Below are 19,982 nucleotides of genomic sequence, written 5' to 3'. Positions count from 1 at the left end.
AGTCTTCAAGACCCTTTTAGAAGGTTCCATTAAGTTAAGCTATGTTCATAAAAATGTTAAGATGTTATTTTCCTTTCTCACTCTCATTCTCTCACAAATGCGTCTTTTTTTAAAGAGTATTTTTAGTTGTAGATGAACACAAGAACTTTATTTTGTTTATTTACTTTTTTATGTGGTGCTGAGAATAGAACCCAATGCCTCCCATGTGCAAGGCAAGCACTTTACCACTGAGCCACAACCCCAGCCCCAAATATGAGTCTTCCAAAAACTATGTGATATGTAATGTTACAAGACTGAATATAAAGAAGATGTAAAATATTAAGCCAACCCTTTTTTTTAAAGCTTTGCTAAATCATCTGGTTTTATTTTAGAAATTTTTCATAAAAAATGCTAAAATTCAATGGGATCACATTAAAGTAAATTTATAGTTTTACATTTTGTTTTAATATCTAAGACAGTAGACACTGATAAACATAACAAAAAAAAAAAGCTCTTCAGAGTTCCTTCTTATTTTTAATATGGTAAAAGGGTCCTTAGGCCAGGAAGTTAGAGAACGGTTGCTTCAAAAGTACCCTACTAGATTTAGTATACTGGAATTTAGCAAACAAGCTATATACTTCCTCTAATAAGCCCCAACTGTCAATGGGTAGACATGGAAAAGGGGGAGGTCAAGAAATGCTATTTATAAACTTCTTTACTATTCTCTTCAAACCCCCATCTTTTTCAAATTATAGTTTTAATTATTTTTACATCATTCTCAAAACAGAACCACCCAACCTCCCTACTATATCAGCTGCCCTCTTCTGAGATTCACCCTACTCTGCTGACTGCCTTTAATTTCACAGAATTGTGAAAATCATTACAGTGTGTTGATCCAAAGAGCAAAAAGACAGTTCTACGATAAACAATACATGACTGTCAAGCTAAAGATATTCAAAAAGTTTAAGTACCAAAAAACAAGGACTCCAGCTTCAAGAGAGGACTTCAAACCCAGCTCTATGATAAAGATATGTAAATTACATAACTTCTGAGAGTATAAATTGTTGATCCTTGTCTACCATGTAATGTTTACAATCGCCAAGACCATATATAGGAACAAGCACTCTGTAAATTAAAATCAAATTTTTGTGCTTAATTTCATTTCTCAAATTCAAGTCTAAATTCAATAAATGTTTGTTAAGTGTACACAATGTGCAAACCAAACCAACATCAATTTTAATAAAAGCAAAAAGCAGGATGGAACTTCATTTGAAACCTTTCTCTGGTCCCACCTTGCATAATAGGTCTTCCAATTGCAGGCAATAGAAATAAGCTGTAACAAGAGTTGCACACAAGAAAGTTTGAGGAAGACTTCAGCTGGTTCCCAGTATAGCTGAGCTGGGCCATATTCTATCAAAAACTCCATCATTTCCACAATCTGTTCATGAGTATATGAACATGCCTATAAGGAGACATACATGTTATTTTTATATATACTCTATTATCTGCCTGTCATCTTCTGAAGCACAGCTCAGTGACCAACAGATTTTGATAATAGCTTTCCAATACCATAATTCTTGAGTCAATAGCCAATATGTGAAACAATGATTACATAACTTTTTTTAATTTTATTTATTTTAGTTGTTGATGGACCTTTATTTTTTATTTACATGTGGTGTTGAGAATCGAACCCAGTGCCTCAAAATTCAAGGCAAGTGCTTTACCACTGAGCCACAACCCCAGACCACATTTGTTTATTTTTAACTACAGACTCACATTTTTCCCAATAAAATAACAATGTTATTTTGTACATATGTTTCATAGCTTAAAAAATAAGATGGGCATGGTGGTACATGCCTGTAATCCCAGTGACTCAAGAGGCTGAGGCAGAAAGATCACAAGATCAAAGCCAGTCTCAGCAACTTAGCAAAATCCTCAGCATCTTATCAAGACCCTGTCTCAAAATAAAAGAGACTCACAGTAAGTAGCTGAGCAGCAAAAGGCCCCTGGGTTCAATCCCTAGTACCCCACCCCCAAAAAAAAGAGAGAGAAAGAAGCAACAGGGAATTGATATATTTTCAATCTGCTGATTTTTAAAACATGCAAATACTGACCTTGGTCCCAAAATATAACAAATAAATTCCAAAATGAAAGAAAAGTAGAGATACAGACATACTCTTTCCAAAAATAATTCTGCACAAGAGGCAGAATGTCTAGTACTTTTCAGAGAAGAAAACTCTTTAAAGGGCTGGGGATATAACTCACTAGTACAGCACTTGCTCAAGACCCTGGATTCAATCCCCAGTACAAAACAAAACAACAACAACAACAAAAAAATCAGTAAACAAAAATTACGAGCTCCTTAACACACATTTAAGTTCACCCTTTAGTTTTAGTGTCCCAGAAAAATAATGACTTAGTAACTGACAGCAAAATATGCCACTGAAATTCACCTATTATATATATTTTCAATTGTTTTGCTTCATACAGGGAAAGTAAAATTCAACAATGCATATCTTACAGAAATTCCACTGATCTGGTGATGCAACTGTGTGTGGGAACAAGAGTAATCTTTAAAAACTATATCCTTGGACTGGGTGTAACTCAGTTTTCCTAGTAAGCACAAGGTCCTGGATTCAATCCCCAATAACACAAAAACAGAATACAACCTCTTACCTTGTATGGGGGTTGAGGGTGAACAAGAATGCCACCCTCAGTTCTCTGAAGTGACTGTTTCACTTGTTCCAATTTAATGGCCAGGTGAGCCTCAAAATACTTGCGCAAGGCCATGCAGGTATGTTTCCCAGTTTGACGGCTAGCAAATATTTCATCATCACTCAGAAGTGCACCCTGATCTTCCAAATTTAGAATCTCCAAAGTACTGATCTATTAATAAACATTAAAAATTGAGGCAGAAGGAGGAGAAAGGACAAGAAATGTAAAAGGAAAAGAAGGTAGACTTTTCTAAAAATATTTTTTAGTGTTGGCGGACCTTTATTTTATTCATTTATTTATATGAGGTTCGGAGAATTGAACCCAGTGCTTCACACATGTGAGCCAAGCACTCTACCACTGAGCCACAACCCCAGCCCCCAAAACAAGGTAGACTTTTATGCCTAAAAGATGAACAAATATCAAAGTAAATCTATATATACAACAGGCTATAGCCATATGAAAACAAAACATTATACTCACATAAAAAAAATTATGCAGCTTTTAATTATGTTAAAAGATATATAGGCATAAAGCTTTTGCTCTTAGAAAGGTCAAGATTGACATAGGATTACTGCATTCAAAGCCAGTCTATAATGGCACAAAGAGTCCTCCAACTATTAAAGAGAAAGGGAATGGGGCTGGGGATGTTGTTCAGAGGCAGAGCCTGTGTGACACCCTGGGTTCAATCTCCAGCACCCACCTTCTATAGCATGCTTGAGGCTCTGGCTTCAATCCTCAGTACCACAAAAGAAGGAGAAAAAAATTTACACAAAGAATGATAACAAAACTCCTCCAATCAGAAGCTTCCTCTCCTCATTGGGATGCTATTAAAAGCAGCCAAAACAAGCAGGATCTCTGCACTCCTGCCAAGAGAAGGTAAAAAATGCTTACCAAGTTCACCAGACGACGAAGACCATCATAGCGGTCAAAGAGTTCCAACACAGCCCGGAATGAGAAGCAAATTGAGAAAAACATGGTAGCATGGCAGCATCCTGAGGCATGAGAACACTCCATTAACCACAGGGTATAGTTCACCACATCAGACAAAACATTGTGGGGATGCATGCAAACCTGCAAAAAATAAAATAATAATAGTTTTTTTTTAAAAAAAATTGTGGGCAAAGGACTCTTTGAAAGAGATGAAAAATTCATCAGTATAAATATCTTTACAGAAAATAATAATCTTTCCCAGTCATCATTCTTAGTTTAAGTTACAATGCAATTTTAGAACACATCCTTTGAAAACTATCTAAATTTAGTTATTCTAATTTATCCTATACTGAGTACCAACAAATGTTATCATTTAATGCTCACATGGCCCTGTTACATAGATACTTGATCTCCACTTAACAGATGAGGAAGAGGCTCAGAGAAATTATCACCCTTCCTGAGGTGATAAAAGTAGATGAGCCTACGAAGTCTACAAGTTTAGTTTCCTTGACTCATTAATTTATTTATATGCATTTTGATGTATGCTATGAGTTAGACAAAGCATTCCCCAGGTCTGTTGCCTTTTTCTATATCTTAACTATAATTAATTTTGTTATACACAGCTTAGTTTACTATTCTCAATCTCCTTGCATAATGTTCAACTGAAGAGGGGAAATTTTTTTTTTTGGCTGTACTGGAGATCAAACCCAGGGCTTCACACTTACTAGGCAAGGACTCTAAGACTGAGCTACATCCCCAATCCTTTTTTTACATTTATTTCAAGACAAAGTCTTGCTAAATTGCCCAGGCTAGCCTCAAACTTGCAATCCTCCTGCCTCGGCCTCCCACGTAGCTAGGATTATAAACTTGTTTGACACCAAACCCAGATGATTATCTGAATAAGCAAAGACAGAGCTCAATTTAAAAAAAAAATTGCCAGTTTTGCTTTAGCAGAATAGATATGCCCACTGAGTATTAGAAAAACATTTCAGAAATGACAAGACCTTCCCTAAGGGTTCGGGGTTGGGGGAGATTCACTTTTCAAATGTCCAACACCACTCATACTTTTTTTTTTTTTTTTAAATCACTAAGCATAAAAGAGGATTAACCTGAAAAGCAGCAGAACCAAACACAAAACAACTATAGCCCTGAGAAGAGCTGGGATGATTTCACTATCTCCACCATAAATTATCTCATAATAAACACAAAATATCATCTATCATTTTTGCAATAAACGGATTCAAACAGTTCCTCAATGGAGTTACTGAGGAACATCGGAATAGTGCCTAATTTTAATGCCACAGAAATGGCAAAAAATAAATAAAGCTTCTAGAACTGCAACCCATCCTGCATTTTCCAAGTAGAGTCAGAAATTTTTTAGAACCTTTTTAGAACCTTTCCTAAACAATTTTACTTTTATAAAATGCTTTGTGAAAAGTGGTTGTTCATATTCCTTGCAATTTTTCGTTAGAATTTAGTTCTACAACTATTCATTTTTTCCTCATCCAAGTTATTCTATGATTATCTTATTTATTTAGTACTAGAGATTGAACCCAGGAGTGCTCTACTACTGAATCATATCCCTAGCCCTTTTTATTTTGTATTTTTAGACAGGGCCTCTCTCAGCTGCTGAGCCTGGCCTCAAACTTTCTATCCTTCTGTCTTAGTCTCCCAGCTGGCTTCTATTATAGCAGGGTGCTACCATGCCTAGCTCAATGTGCTCTTTTAAAGTCTGTCCCCACCCAATCCCTTTCTCATAAACCTGAATGGACTTACTCTTTCCATAGCATCCTGGTTATAGGACAGGTAATACAAGCACATGGATACACCAGTTGCTGCCATAGAAGGACGAGGAATTTCCAGTAATTTCTGTACTCCACCATGGGCAACAAATTCTGTGGCAAATTTGTTATGGAGCAGGAGAGATGCCAGATGCTGAACAACAAAGACACATGTTATCATGGAACAATCTAAAGAATCACAAAAATCTATGAACATCAAAGTAAGATTAAAGTGCTAAATACAAGACTTCTCTAAGTAGACAACCACTTTCTCACAAAAAAAAAAAAAGAAAAGCCAATATTGGGCTGGGGATGTGGCTCAAGCGGTAGCGCGCTCGCCTGGCATGCGTGCGGCCCGGGTTCAATCCTCAGCACCACATACAAACAAAGATGTTGTATCTGCCGAAAACTGAAAAATAAATATTTAAAAAAAAAAAAATTCTTTCTCTCTCGCTGTCTCCCTCTCTCACTCTCTCTTTTAAAAAAAAAAAAAAAAAAAAAAAAAAAGAAAAGCCAATATTAACAGAAATGAAAAAAACAAAAATAGAAAAAAAAAAACCTTAAGATTTCAAGACATTACTCTCTGCCCTCCTAATACCAAAGTTTCTTTTAAATGGTTTGTCTGTTTATTTGTTTTGTGCTGGAGATTGAACCCAAATCCTTCCAAAACCACTGAGCAACAACCCCAGTCCACTAAAATGTTTTTGTGAAATTAAAAACAATAAGCCAGGTGTGGTGGTACACTCCAGTTATCACAGCAACTCAGGAGGCTGAAGCCAGGCTCAGCATCCTATCAAGACCCACACCAACTTATCGAGAACCTGTCTCAAAATAAAAAATAAGAAGGGCTGAAGATATAGTTTAGTGGTAAAGTATTCCTATATTCAATCCCTAGTACCAAAAAAACAAAAAAAAAGAAAAATATTGCTGAATAACAATATAATCTTATAAAGTCATTTTATTTGTGCATACCTCTCTAAAGGACTTTTGCTAACCTTCCCCTTAAGTTATTTTAATATAATTGGTTCTGTGTTCTAGCTTTGATTCAGTATTGACTCAATTAATAAAGTCCTGAACTTAGCTTCTTTAAATTGACCCTCAATATATTCCCAAAGAACTATCCTAAGTATCAAAACTGGAAATTTTTACAATAAGAATAGATTTTAAAAGAACTGAAAAGCTTTTTATATTTTAAGTTTTCTTCATTTACTGTTCAAATCCCACTAGCCTCTCTGGGCAGACAAGTTTAAGGGCTGGGAATACAATGCAAATAGCAGGGGGCTTGACAACAGTACCCACTGTACCCACTCTATAAAGCAGAATAAATATAAAAAGTTTCTACCAATAAAATGCTCAGTGCCCTAGTATTTATAACAACTTTACCTTGAGGGCCTCAAATGTAAGCAAGACATCATTAGTCTGTTTCAAGTCAATATAGAACATCATCAACTCCCGTGATCCAAGCTGCATGAATATGGGAAGTAACTGAAATGGAAGACCAAAAATAAATCTTAAATTCTGGCTTTATTTTTCACATTGAATAAAGAAGAAATAAGCACCTCTTCCTCTACTTCCTCATCAAGAATAAACATAGGACCATAGTTTGAAAGAAAAAATTTTACCAGAAGTGACCTACACAAGACCTTACCAGTTTGGGACAAAGCCTCTTTCTTCTTTAGTAGAGTTAAGAAACATAAAAATGTATAAAGTGCTACTAAATAACCCAGAAATATATAGTCCCAAAGTGTGAACAATACACTTCCCAATAAGCTTACCTCCTGGTATTCTCCTAGAGGGGTCAAATATTGGAGAATGAGTCGCTGCTCAATAGCGGGAGTCATAGGATATAGGGTATAATTGGTGCCAATCACCCAGGGGGACATTTCTGACCAGCTGCTGTTAGATAGCTCAACAAACATGCGATCTGGATCAGAAGATGAGAAACCCAACTTTTGTTTGGCTTTCCTAAAGCTCTCTCTGTCACCCTGTTTTGCTGTCTTGTTTTTCTTCAATCCTCCTTCCTCAGGTTTGGTTGCTGAATTTACTCTACTACTGGTCTTATGGCCTGAATCAAGATGAAAGGAGATCTCCATGTCTCCAGAAGCTTCTTCTTGTTCTCCATCCACTACATCTACTGCCATATCACCATAGTCCATGTCCACAGCTTCCTCATCCAGAGGCAAAAGGGGCTCGGAAGACAGTTTCCGTGGGCTAGGACGCTTATTTTCTTGTCGCAAAGCCACTTCCTGAAGCTGTAGCTCCCTCAGTCTTCGAAGAACTATTGCCACCTATCAACAAACATCAGTGTAAAAGGGGTTGTCTTTTCTACTTCTTAAAATGATTCTTATTTCCACTTAAAAAGAACTGGATACTAATGCCGTCAGTACAATGCCTAGTAATAGCAAACAATTTGATAAATTTGTTGATTTGATTTCTATAAGTTGATAAAATTACACTATGGCTAAAAGCTTCATCCCCATATAATTTCCCAAAGAACTCAAATCAGAAGATTTGCACCAAAAAGGCATTTAAAATTCACCTGGTATGATTCAAGGTAGGCTGAACCATCCAACCAGAAGAGGTAGATTTTTCCAACACTGGGAATTTATCCCAGGGACTCACAAATGAGAGGTGAACACTCCACCAATGAATTACACTCTCAACTCCCTTTAATTTTTTTTATTTTGAGACCAGGTCTCGATAAATTGCCAAGGCTAATCTTGAACTTGTAATCCTTCTGCCTCACCTCCCAAGAAACTGGGATTACAGGCTTACACTATCACATCTGGCTTAATCATGGATTTTTTTTAAAAAGCCTTTGAAAGGCAAACATAAAGGTTTCTCAAACTTTAAGCTATTATAAGTTGTATTCTGTTAGATATTGTCATCTACATTGTAGATAATTATTACACTGTAGATATTATCTACACTGTATATAATGACATGATTAATTTTTTTTTTTGGGGGGGGGGGGGTGTGCCAGGAATTGAACTCAGGTGCACTTTACCACTGAGCCACATCACCACCCAGTTTTTTAAATTTTAGGACAGGTTCTTGCTAAGTTGCTTAGGGCTTCACTAAGTTGCTGAGACTGGCTTTGGCTTTGAACTTGTGATCCTCCTACCTCAGCCTCCTACATCACTGGGCTAACAAGTGTGTGCCACCAATCCTGACCATGATTGATTTTTCAAATAAACTTTTTTTTTTTTTTAACTTTTTCTTTTAATCACTTACTTTGGGGGCCAACCATAAGAAGCAATATTATGCTTAGTCTTTTTTTTTTTTTTTACATTTTTATTCATTGTTGATCAATTTTTTTTTTTTAAGAGAAAGTGGGGGGGGGGGAGAGAGAGGATTTTTTTAATATTTATTTTTTAGTTATCGGCGGACACAACATCTTTGTTTTTTTGTATGTGGTGCTGAGGATCGAACCCGGGCCGCACGCATGACAGCCGAGCACGCCACTGCTTGAGCCACAGCCCCAGCCCATCAATTTTTTAATTTTATTTATTTACTGGTATATTGATGCTGAGAATAGAACCCAGTGCCTCACACATGCCAGGCAAGTGCTCTATCATTGAGCCACAATCTCAGCCCTTATGCTTAATCTTAAATAGAGATGGGGAAGAGTCAGACATGGTTGCATACATCTATAATCCCAGTGACTCAGAGGCTGAGGCATGAAGAGTGCAAGCTTCAGGCCAGCCTCACCAACTTAGAGAGACCCTGTCTCAAAATAAAAAGGGCCGAGTATCTGGCTCAGTGGTAAAGCACCCTGGGTTCAATACCCAATACCAAAACAATAATAACAAAAAGACCGTCTCAAAATAAAACATTAAAGGGAAAAAACAAAAACAAAATAGAGGAGGCTGGGTGGCAAAGAACCTTCAGGATCCAAAATTTTTGTTTTTTAAAAAGAGAAAGAAATATTGATATAACTATGCTGCAGTACAAGGTATAAATAATCACTTATTCAGATTCAGATAGCAAGAATAAATTTAGGAATACTCTCCCATAGCACGCTACAATTCATTCTAAGATGGTGCTTACCAGCTGTGAATTTTCATCCCTATAGTTGGCAGCAATATCTTGATTTTCCATAGCACCTCCTAACAGTCCAGTAGAATATGTCCTCAAAGGCTGATCAGCCTCTCGGGCCCATTTGAAAAGATTCTCAACGATTCCTTCCTACAGTAAAGAAAAAAACAAAACAATTCAGAAAAGGACCACTTTCACAGATAAAAACATAAGCAAAAATTTCAGTCTTATGACAAAACAAAAAAAGTTAAAATATTTCACTGTTGTTAACAAGAACAAAAAATGAAACCAGGCAAAGTTGTACACACGTAGTTCCAACTACTTGGGAGGCTAAAGCAGGAGTTCAAGATCAGTGTGGACAATATCATAAGACCCTGTTCACCAAAATAGCAAACAAATAAAACAAAACAAAAAGCAAAAAGTCGGGTTGGGGATGTGGCTCAAGCGGTAACATGCTCGCCTGGCATGCGCGGGGCGCTGGGTTCGATCCTCAGCACCACATAAAAAAATAAAGGTGTTGTGTGCACCGAAAACTGAAAAATAAATACTAAAAAATTCTCTCTCTCCTCTCAAAAAAAAAAAAAAGTAAAAAAGTAAAAGCAAGCCAGGCATTATGGAACATGCCTGTAATCTCAACTATTCAGGAGGCTGAGGCAGGAAGCACATAATTCAAAGTCAACCTGAACAACTTAGTGAAACTATCTTAAAAAAAAAAAAAACAAGGCCAAGGCCAACACACTGGTGCAAGTCTAATCCCAAAGGCTCACAAGACTTCAAAGCCAGTCTCAGCAACAGTGATGCACTAAGCAACTCAGTGAGAACCTATCTCTAAATAAAATACAAAATAGGGCTGGAGATGTGGCTCAATCCCCAGTACCCAAAAAAAAAAAAAAACCACAGGGCTGAGGATACAACTCAGTGCTTGCTTAACATGTGGTAGGCCCTAGGTTCAATCCCTAGTACCATAAAAGAAAAAGATCGAGAAAGACAGAGAAAGAGAAAGAGATGCACGCGCACACGCAAATACTTTTTCTTTTTAGTGGTGGTACTGGGAACTGAACCCAGAAAACTCTACCACTGAGTTACATTCCCCAATCCTTTAAAATTCTGTGATAGGGACTCACTAAATTGCTGAAGTTGGCCTTGAATTTACCATCCTCCAACCCCCCTTCCTAATGCTCTTGTTTTTCTTCAATCCTCCTTCCTCAGGTTTGGTTGCTGAATTTACTCTACTACTGGTCTTATGGCCTGAATCAAGATGAAAGGAGATCTCCACATATCCAGAAGCTTCTTCTTGTTCTCCATCCACTACATCTACTGCCATGTCACCATAGTCCATAGTCCACAGCTTCCTCATCCAGAGGCAAAACAGGCTCGGAAGACAACTTCTGTGGGCTAGGGTGCTTATTTTCTTGCCACAAAGCCACTTCCTGATGCTGTGGCTGTAGTCTTCGAAGAACTATTGCCACTTATCAACCCAGCCTCCCAAGTTGCTGGGATTACAGGTATGCCCCATCATGCCAGACCCAGAAGATTAAATTTCTAATAGTTTAAAAATAAAGCAAATATATACATAATGAAATATTACTCAGCAATAAAAGAAAATAAAATCATGGCATTTGCAGGTAAATAGATGACACTGGGAGAAGATAATGCTAAGTGAAGTTAGCCAATCCCCCCAAAAAAAAACAAAATGGCAAATGTTTTCTGATATAAGGTGACTGAATCATAGAGGGGTAGAGAGAGGGAGCATGGGAGGAATAGATGAACTTTAGATAGGGCAAAGGGTGGGAGGGGAAGGAAGGGGGCAGGGGATTAGCAATGATGGTGGAATATGATAGATATCATTATCCAAAGTACATGTATGAAGACATGAATTGGCGTGAACATACTTTATATACAAATAGAGACATGAAAAATTGTGTTCTATATGTGTAATAAGAATTGTGATGCATTACGCTGTCATATATATATATATATATATATATATATATATTTTTTTTTTTTTTTTTTTTTTTTTAAAGAGAGAGGAGAGGGAGAGAGAGAGAGAATTTATTTATTTATTTTTAGTTTTTCGGTGGACACAACATCTTTGTACGTGGTGCTGAGGATCGAACCCGGGCTGCACGCATGCCAGGCGAGCGCGCTACCGCTTGAGCCACATCCCCAGCCCCGCTGTCATATATTTTTTAAAAAAAAAGCAAGCAAGGATGGGCCTGTAGCTCAGTGGCAGAGCACTTGCCTAGCATGTATGAGGCACTGGGTTTGATCCTTAGCATCACATAAAAATAAACAAATAAGGGCTGGGGTTGTAGCTCAATGATATAGTGCTCACTTAACGTATGTGAGGCACTGTGTTCCATTCTCAGCACCACATATAAAAAAATAAAATAAAGGTCCATCTACAACTGCAAAAAAAATTTTTTAAATAAAAAATAATAAAAGCAAGCAGCCAAGCACAGAGGTACACATCTGTAATCCCAGTTACTTGAGATGCTAAAGCAGATAGATCACAAGTTCAAGGGCAGCCTAGGCAACTTATGAGGCCCTCAAATAAGCCTAAGCCACCTGGCAAGCCTCTACCTCAAAATAAAAATAAAAAGGGCTGGGGCTGTAGCTCAATGCTAGAGTGTCCCTGGGTTCACTCCCCAGTACTAAAAATAAATAAATAAAGCAAGCAAGCACTGGGAGGTTAGATCAGGCTCCATCCCCAGCACCAAAACAAAATAAAAATATAAAATAAAGCAGACTATGAGGCATACCAAATTCCACAGCAAATTTTTAAAGCTAGAAGACAAGACATTTATATTATTTTTTAAAATATAACAACCAAGTTGGGCATGGTGGTGCACACCTAGCAACTCAGGAGACTGAGTCACAAGTTCAAGATCAGCCTGGGCAACTTAGCAAGACCCTCTCTCAGAATAAAAAATAAAAAGGGATAGGGATTATACATCAGTCACGGACATCCCTGGGTTAAATCCCCAGTACTACAGACACACACAAAAAAGTACCCATGCACAATGGCATACGCCTGTAATACCAGCAACTGAAAAGACTGATGCAGGAGGATTAAGTTCAAGGACAGCCTCAGCAATTTACTGAGAACCTGTCTCCAAACAAGCATAAAACAGGCTGGGGATATGGCTCAATGGTGGAATGCCCATGGTTCAAACCCCAGTAATGCAAAAACATAAGTAAATAAAACAATAGAGGGGCTGGGGCTGTGGTTCAGTGGCAGAGCACTTGCCTAGCATGTACAAGCACTGGGTTTGATTCTCAGCACCACATATAAATAAATGAATAAAATAAAGGCCCATAATCATCTAAAAATTTTTTTCAAAAATAGAAACAGAAATACTTATTTTTTAAAAAATTTTTTTTAGGGCTGGGGCCATAGCTCAGAGGTAGAGCACCCGCCTCGTACATGTGAGGCACTGGGTTCGATCCTCAGCACCACATAAAAATGAATAAAGATATTGTGTCCAACTACAACTAAAAAATATTAAAAAAAAAAAAAAAAAAATTTTTTTTTAGTTGTAGGTGGACACAATACCTTTACTTTGTTTTATGTGGTGCTGGGGATTGAACTCAAATTCACATTTTCTTGTTTACGTATCACTTATTTCACCCTAAATTACCAGTTGAGCATGTCTGCCTGTCCCCAAATACATACATGACAAATGTAATAAGCTCCTAACTTGCTGATAAAACATTCTAGAACCTTGAACAAAAAACTTGTCTTCGGGTATTAGCTGAATGAATATTAAATACTTACTACCAAGAATAAGATGGACTTCCTTGAATTAAGAGTTATCACTGGGGAAGACCCACTCACCAAAGAGTAAGAATTTAGATAAAATCATAACTCTATTTTAAAAACAAGATCTTAAGATTAAAAAAAAAAAAATACCATAGCACACATGCAGCAAGTACTGTGAACAGCTATTTAAATTTTTCTTTTGTGTATCTGGATTTCTTAAATTTCTATAACATACATTGCTATTTGGATAAGAAAAAGCCATAACAAGAAAGACAAGTCCAACAGATCATCATTCAGTTAAAAATGAAACAATGACTTTTCTTTTTAGCAAGTACCTTTTCTTGAAAAACAACAGCAGTTTCCAGCCCTGGCATGATGTCCAGTAGCAGTCTGCAAGCTGCCGTGTTTAATGGGGGCTCTCGGCTTGTCATCACATATGCATTCACCAGCTGTAAAGAAAAAAAAAGAATATTTCAACCCAAATTATGGAAAATTATTGAAAATTCTGAATATATTCCTATCACTTTTCTTAAAAGGCATGAAAGAATACCATACCCAACAACTGTTAAATTTTTAATTATTATAAATTAGTTATGTCCAGGCAGAGTGGTGCATGCCTGTAATCTCAGCAATGACTTAGGAAGTTGAGGCAAAAGGATAACAAGTTCAAGGCCTGTTTCAGCTACTTAGGGAGATCATGTCTCAAAAATAAAGAATACTCCATGTTTGTATGATATGTCAAAATACATTCTACTGCCATGTATAACTAAAAAGAATAAATAAAAAATTTTTAAAAAATAAAGAATAGTTAGCCTTGGTGGCACATGCCTATAATCCCAGCAGTTTGGGAGGCTAGGGCAGAATGATCACAAGTTCAAAGTAACTTAGCCAGGCCCTAAGCAACTTAGCAAGACCCTGTGTCAAAATAAAACATAAAAAGGGCCAGGTATGTGACTTGGTGGTCAAGCGCCCCTGGGTTCAATCACTGGTACCAAAAAATAAAAATTAAATAAAAAATTTAAAAGGCTGGGTATATAGCTCAGTGGTAACACACTCCTTGGGGTTCAATCCCTAATACCAAACAAAAAATATTGAAGTTATGATTTTCTTTTTAGCCAAGATTGTATAGTTTCTTCCACAGCTGAAAAAAGTCAAATTATAGCCCCCCCTACACACACACACAAAAACAACTCAGCAACCACGGAAATTAAGGCTCACAGGATACTGGAAAAAAAAAACACCTCCTCACACTTATATATACTTCTCCTTATATATACTTCTCCCTGTATTAGGGACTGGACCCAGGGGCACTACCAATAAGCTACAAATCCATAGCCCATTTTATTTCTGAGACAGGGTCTAAGTTGCTCAGGCTGGCCTTGAACTTGTTAGCCTCCTGCTTCAGCCTCATGAGTCACTGAGATTATAGGCATGTGCCACAGCAACTAGTGCAAAAAAAAACAAACAAAAAGCATAAATATATACTTCTTCAGAAGTATAAAATAAGTCAAGATAAGCCCCAGATTCTTGACAACAATTAATGAAAAACTTGAATTTTATAATAAATTATGTGTACATATATATCAATAAAACTTTTGACACACCTAGTTTTTATTGAGTATCTACTATTAAGTAGTAATAGTTACCATTACTATTTTCTGTGCTGAGTACACAACAGTAAATAACTATTGACACAGTCTCATCAACAAAGGCTTACAATCCAACAGAGGTGACACAAAAACATAGCATCTGAGTACAGGATGCTACATGCCTCCAAGCCCAGCTTTTAAGTGGCTGAGGCAGAAGGATCAAAAGTTGAAGGCCAGCTAGGACAACTCAGCAAGACCCAGTCTCAAAATAAAAAAATTTAAAATGCTGAGAAATGGGCTTGGGGCATACATAACTCAATGGTAGAATGCTTGCCTAGCATGTGTGAGGCACTGGGTTCAATCCTTAGCACTCCATAAGAATAAATAAAAAAAATAAAGGTATTGTTGTCCATCTACAACTAAATAAACTTTTTTTTAAAATTCATTTTAGGGGCTGGGGCTGGGGTTCAGTGGTAAAGCGCTCGTCTAGCACGTCCAGCACCACATAGAAATAAGTATATAAAATAAAGGCATTGTATCCAACTACACCTAAAAAATAAATACTTAAAATTTTTTTTTCATTTTAAAAGCTGGGGGAGGGGTTGAGGCTGTAGCTCAGTGGTAAAGTGCTAACCTCGCATGTGTGAGGCACTGGGTTCAATCCTCAGCACCACATAAAAATAATTAAAGATACTGTGTGTTCATCTACAAGTAAATAAATATTAAAAAAAAAAAAAAGCTAGAGGGAAAAAATAAAAAGGGCTAGAGTTTGCCTAGTATTCATGGGGCCCTGGGTTCAATCCACAGTACTAAAAAAAAAAAAAAAAAGCTTAAAGATGCTACAAAAAGGCTGTTAGGAAGCCATACAACCCATGCAAGACTCAAGGAAGGTTTAGAAAGAAAAGGATTCGAAGTTAAAAATCAGAACAAAAAAGACAAGTAGAGAGTAATTAAGGAGAGGAGGGCCAAAGGTCAAGAAATGAAGCTGAAGAGTACAAAGGCCAAAGACAAGTTTGGTTTTTAATACCAAACTGAGGAATTTAAATTTTTATCCTGAGGGCAATGAGACACTATTAAAGGATATTCAGCATTCCATGATGAGTTTGTGTATTTTAGAAAGATTTCTGGGTTATAAGATGAAGAATGGATTAGAGGAGGACAAAACAAGAAATCAATTAAGAAGCTATTGTAGTAACTCAGTGAGAGGTGGTAGTGGCTAAACCAAGGTCTGGCAACAAAGGCAGAAGGAAATAAAAGAACCTCTCACTTTTGAGGAGGAAGGGACAATACAATAAAAACTAATAAATTCATTGAACAAAGGAACTTGAAGGAGTAAAGGATACCTGACTAGACAAGGACGTCATTACGGAGTTACAGAACATGAGAAACAGACTATGAAGCAAAAAGGGATGCAGATTCAGTGTCTGTGGGACATATCCAGGTTGGGAATGTTTGGAAGGCAGTTGAAAGTAACCTGAAGCTGAGAAGAGACACTGGTGATAGAGAAACAAATTTAGGAATCAATACTAATACAGATGATAACAATAACACCTAAGTTTCATCAAGTTCTCATTATGTGCCAGGCAGGCTCTGTATCAAGCACCTTTCATACTTAATTAATGCTCTCAAGCACCATGCCATTCCACCTCCAAACAAACCTAACAGCCACAATTTATTGAGCTATTACTAAATTCAGAAGTTGTGAAATATAATTTTTTTGTTACTCTTCACAACAGCCCTGAATTAGATGATGCACCTTCCACACACATCCAACACACACATTGTTTTAATGCAGAATCATACCACATACATCATCCTTACTTTTCCATGTAAAAGCCCAAAAGAACTCCTATGGTCACAACTAGAAAATCATCTTGCCCAAGAATGAGAAGAGAAAGAAGCCCCTGATTACTCTTATTTCAACTGAGTGAACGCCAAATAAAAATCTACCCACTCTTCTCCCGACTTTGCCAAGGCCTTCAGTGAAAGCAAATTATTTACAAAAATAAATTTATAAAGGTACAGCATCTGCTGATGATAATCTCTGGAGAAAAGTAAGAAGCAAACCTACTGCATTCATGAAATCATCATTCTTGAAGAGTATTCTCAGCAAGTGGCCCAGCATACATTCTGGATCAGCTCGACCTACCAAAAGAAGAGGGGAGGAACAAAGGAATGAGTAAGTCATCCCAGTCAAGTAACTTAGATCTCTGGAATGGCACCTGAGTTGTTATAAGTACTAATAAATTGCTGAAAAAGTGAAGAAACACAAGATTCCTATTCTGAATTAGATTCCATAAGAAATATTCTATAAATTTAAAAGTGACAATATACAAAAACCTGAGACATTGCTCTAACCTTCCCATTTCCCAGTATACTGCCTACATGACAACACTGAAATAAAAATTGAATAATGGATCCATACCAGTATCACACCAAGGGTACTTAAGATTTACTAAAGAATCTTAAAGACGCCTAAGAGAGAGGAAAAAAAAACAAAACAAAACATGACTCCACAGCCACAGAAAGGTAGGAAGCATATTTCTTTTAAGGGAAGACAGGCTCCAAATTAATCTCTCCTTCAATTATTATAATAACAGCAGCAGCAATACATCCTCAAACCTGTAAGAACATCCAAGGTAGGAGTAAAGGAAGTGAATCCTACTAAGTAATCATCAACCCTAAAAAGAAAGTAACCTTGACCATCTTAACTCCCTACCTGTTAGGGAAAGAAAGGTGGCAAAGGGGCCAGGGTGTTGCTACTCAATGCACAGGCTAAAAGTAAATGAATGAGCGAATGACTGAAAGAATTATTGGTTAATTTTGAAAGCAGATACCTTCTATTTCATTTCCTTTGGGAGCACACAAATTTACAAAAGGATACATATAAAATGAAGAAAAGATGCGAGCTGCTGATATTGTGTTTTGTTTTGGGGTTTTGTTTAATTTGATTCAGTTTGGTTTGGTACTGGGGAATGAACCCAGAGATGTTCTACCACTGAGCTACATCCCCAGTCCTTTTGATTTTTTGAGACAGGACATTGCTGAATTGCTAAGCTAGCCAGGAACTTACAATCCTCCTGCCTCAGCCTCCAGAGTTGCCGGAATTATGGTGTGCTGCAGCCTGGTATGAAGTTTTGACTAACCTATAATCACTATCTCAAAATAATTCACAGTTACAAGAATGGAATCATAGGGCTGGGGGTTGTGGCTCAGTGGTAGAGCGCTTGCTTAGCACGTCAGAGACATATGAGGCACTGGGTTCAATCCTCAGCACCACACAAATAAATAAAGGTACTCTACACAGATCTTCAACTAAAAAAATTTTTTTTTAAAAAAAGAATGGAATCATAAAAACAAATGAGGACTTTACCTAATTTTCACTGTTTATAAAGTTGTGAAACCAAAATCCTTATTTTTACTTTTTTAAAAATTATGCCAATGTCAAATATTGTTTAAGAGGTAGAGAGAAAAAATTGAATCTTTTCCTTTTTTCTCCTTTCTTCCTCATTACTACTTCATCCTTCCCAAAGTAATGACATTATGCATGATCATCTCTTTCTTTTGATAACCCCATGTATTAACTTAATTTCTGATTTCACATTCACATTGGTATTTCCTTCATGCTCTATTGCCTTACTGAAGATGTGGGTTAACTGAATATTCCAGAACTGTGCAGGAAAGTCTAGGACAAAAGTAGCATATAACATCACATAAACAATTAAATACTCAATTTGAAATGCCTAGATTACTAATGTTTGAGAACAAAAGCATAAGAAACAGAAATAAATCCTGAAACATTCAGATGGAAACACAATATTCTTATTTTTATGGCTCCTATTTATTCATGCTCTCTCTCTATACACAAAATTTCAGACCCTCTCCACAAAGGACTACTTCTAACTAGAGTATATATGCAGTTTGAGACCATTCATGACTTAAGCTTTGCCCACTCGTAATCTACCTTTGAAAAAAAGTAAAATGGCAAAAATCTCAAGTCCCATATAATCCTGTATTTTAGCAAACTCCATGCCAAAGCAGGCTTGTTTCAGCATGATTCTAAATTAGCCTCCACCAAAAATAAATAAATAAATGGTTTGATACAAGAGGCATACTTTAGCTTTCAAGACTTACTAAAGCAGACATCTAGATGTTTACTTACAGTGCTGGGGCATTTAGCTCAGCAACAGAGCACTTGCCTAGCATATCTACTGCCCTAGATTCAATTTCCAACACCACCGGGAAAAGAAAAAAAAAAAAAAGAACAAGAGAGACACAGACATAATAGACTGCTGTTTATTTGGTTCCAAATACTAACATTCTAACTAAAAGCAAAGCATGAATACATTTTCAACTGTTATTTCCCTACAAGTATGATAATTATCATTAGGAAGATGAAGGCATAGAGTAAAACTCTTTTCTGGTTTAATAAATTAATAAATAAATAAATCGGGAGCTGGGAGGTTATGGCTCAGTAGTAGAGTGCTTGCCTAGCATGTGTGAAGCACTAGTTTGATCCTCAGCAACATAAAAATAAATTAAAAAAAAAAAAATTGTGTCCATTTACAACTAAAAAAAAAAATTTAAATAAGTAAATCAGAAGGGGAAATCTTTTTCTCAAGTCTTTGTAAGTACACCAAGTTAACTAAGGTATACCTAATTTAGCTCCCTAAGTTAATTATGTTCTATTTGACCTATAAATATCACAAATATTTCCATTTTCCAGGTATTTACTTTTCCTCATTGCCCTCACCTTGAGAAATATTGTAATAAATAAAAGGTCTTAAAACTTACCACAGAAAATGCTATTTCTTTTTTTTTTAATATTTTATTTTTTTAGTTATAGTTGGACACAATACCTTTATTTTGTTTATTTTTATGTGGTGTTGAGGATCAAGCCCAGGGCCTCATGCGTGCCAGGCAAGCACTCTACCGCTAAGCCACAACCCTAGCCCCAAGAAAATGCTATTTCAATTGAAAAATATTATTAATAATTTTCTTTCGTAAGGAAAAAAGACCCAAGCTTAAGAAAACATCTTACCAGGATGTCGATCATCAAATGGGTCTGGATCTCCCTTACGATATTCTTCAGTTTCTTTTTCAATCAATTCAGACATCCTAGCACAAAGGGAAGAAAGGATCAACTCTAAACATACAATAAAATGTACCACCACTTACAACAATTCA

General features: G+C 36.7%; 1 protein-coding gene across 2 annotated transcripts in view; it reads right to left on the bottom strand.

The window, feature by feature from the left end:
* Positions 1-19,982, bottom strand: part of Dcaf1 (DDB1 and CUL4 associated factor 1) — a 68,859-nt gene that overhangs the window by 31,814 nt on the left and 17,063 nt on the right. For both annotated transcript variants that reach the window (XM_046431438.2, XM_058574839.1), the window contains exons 3-12: positions 19,837-19,913; positions 16,867-16,940; positions 13,542-13,655; positions 9,456-9,593; positions 7,181-7,693; positions 6,789-6,890; positions 5,401-5,559; positions 3,586-3,765; positions 2,656-2,865; positions 1,272-1,441 (exon numbers count right to left, since the gene is read on the bottom strand). In XM_046431438.2, the coding sequence (XP_046287394.1) occupies positions 1,272-1,441; positions 2,656-2,865; positions 3,586-3,765; positions 5,401-5,559; positions 6,789-6,890; positions 7,181-7,693; positions 9,456-9,593; positions 13,542-13,655; positions 16,867-16,940; positions 19,837-19,913 (1,737 nt within the window). The remainder of the gene's footprint in view (positions 1-1,271; positions 1,442-2,655; positions 2,866-3,585; positions 3,766-5,400; positions 5,560-6,788; positions 6,891-7,180; positions 7,694-9,455; positions 9,594-13,541; positions 13,656-16,866; positions 16,941-19,836; positions 19,914-19,982) is intronic.

Source organism: Marmota monax, unplaced genomic scaffold (assembly GCF_021218885.2).
Source record: "Marmota monax isolate L192 unplaced genomic scaffold, Marmota_monax_Labrador192_F-V1.1 WCK01_AAM20220418_F8-fsc00022, whole genome shotgun sequence".
Lineage (NCBI taxonomy): Eukaryota > Metazoa > Chordata > Mammalia > Rodentia > Sciuridae > Marmota > Marmota monax.
This window is presented reverse-complemented; position numbering and strand designations above follow the sequence as displayed.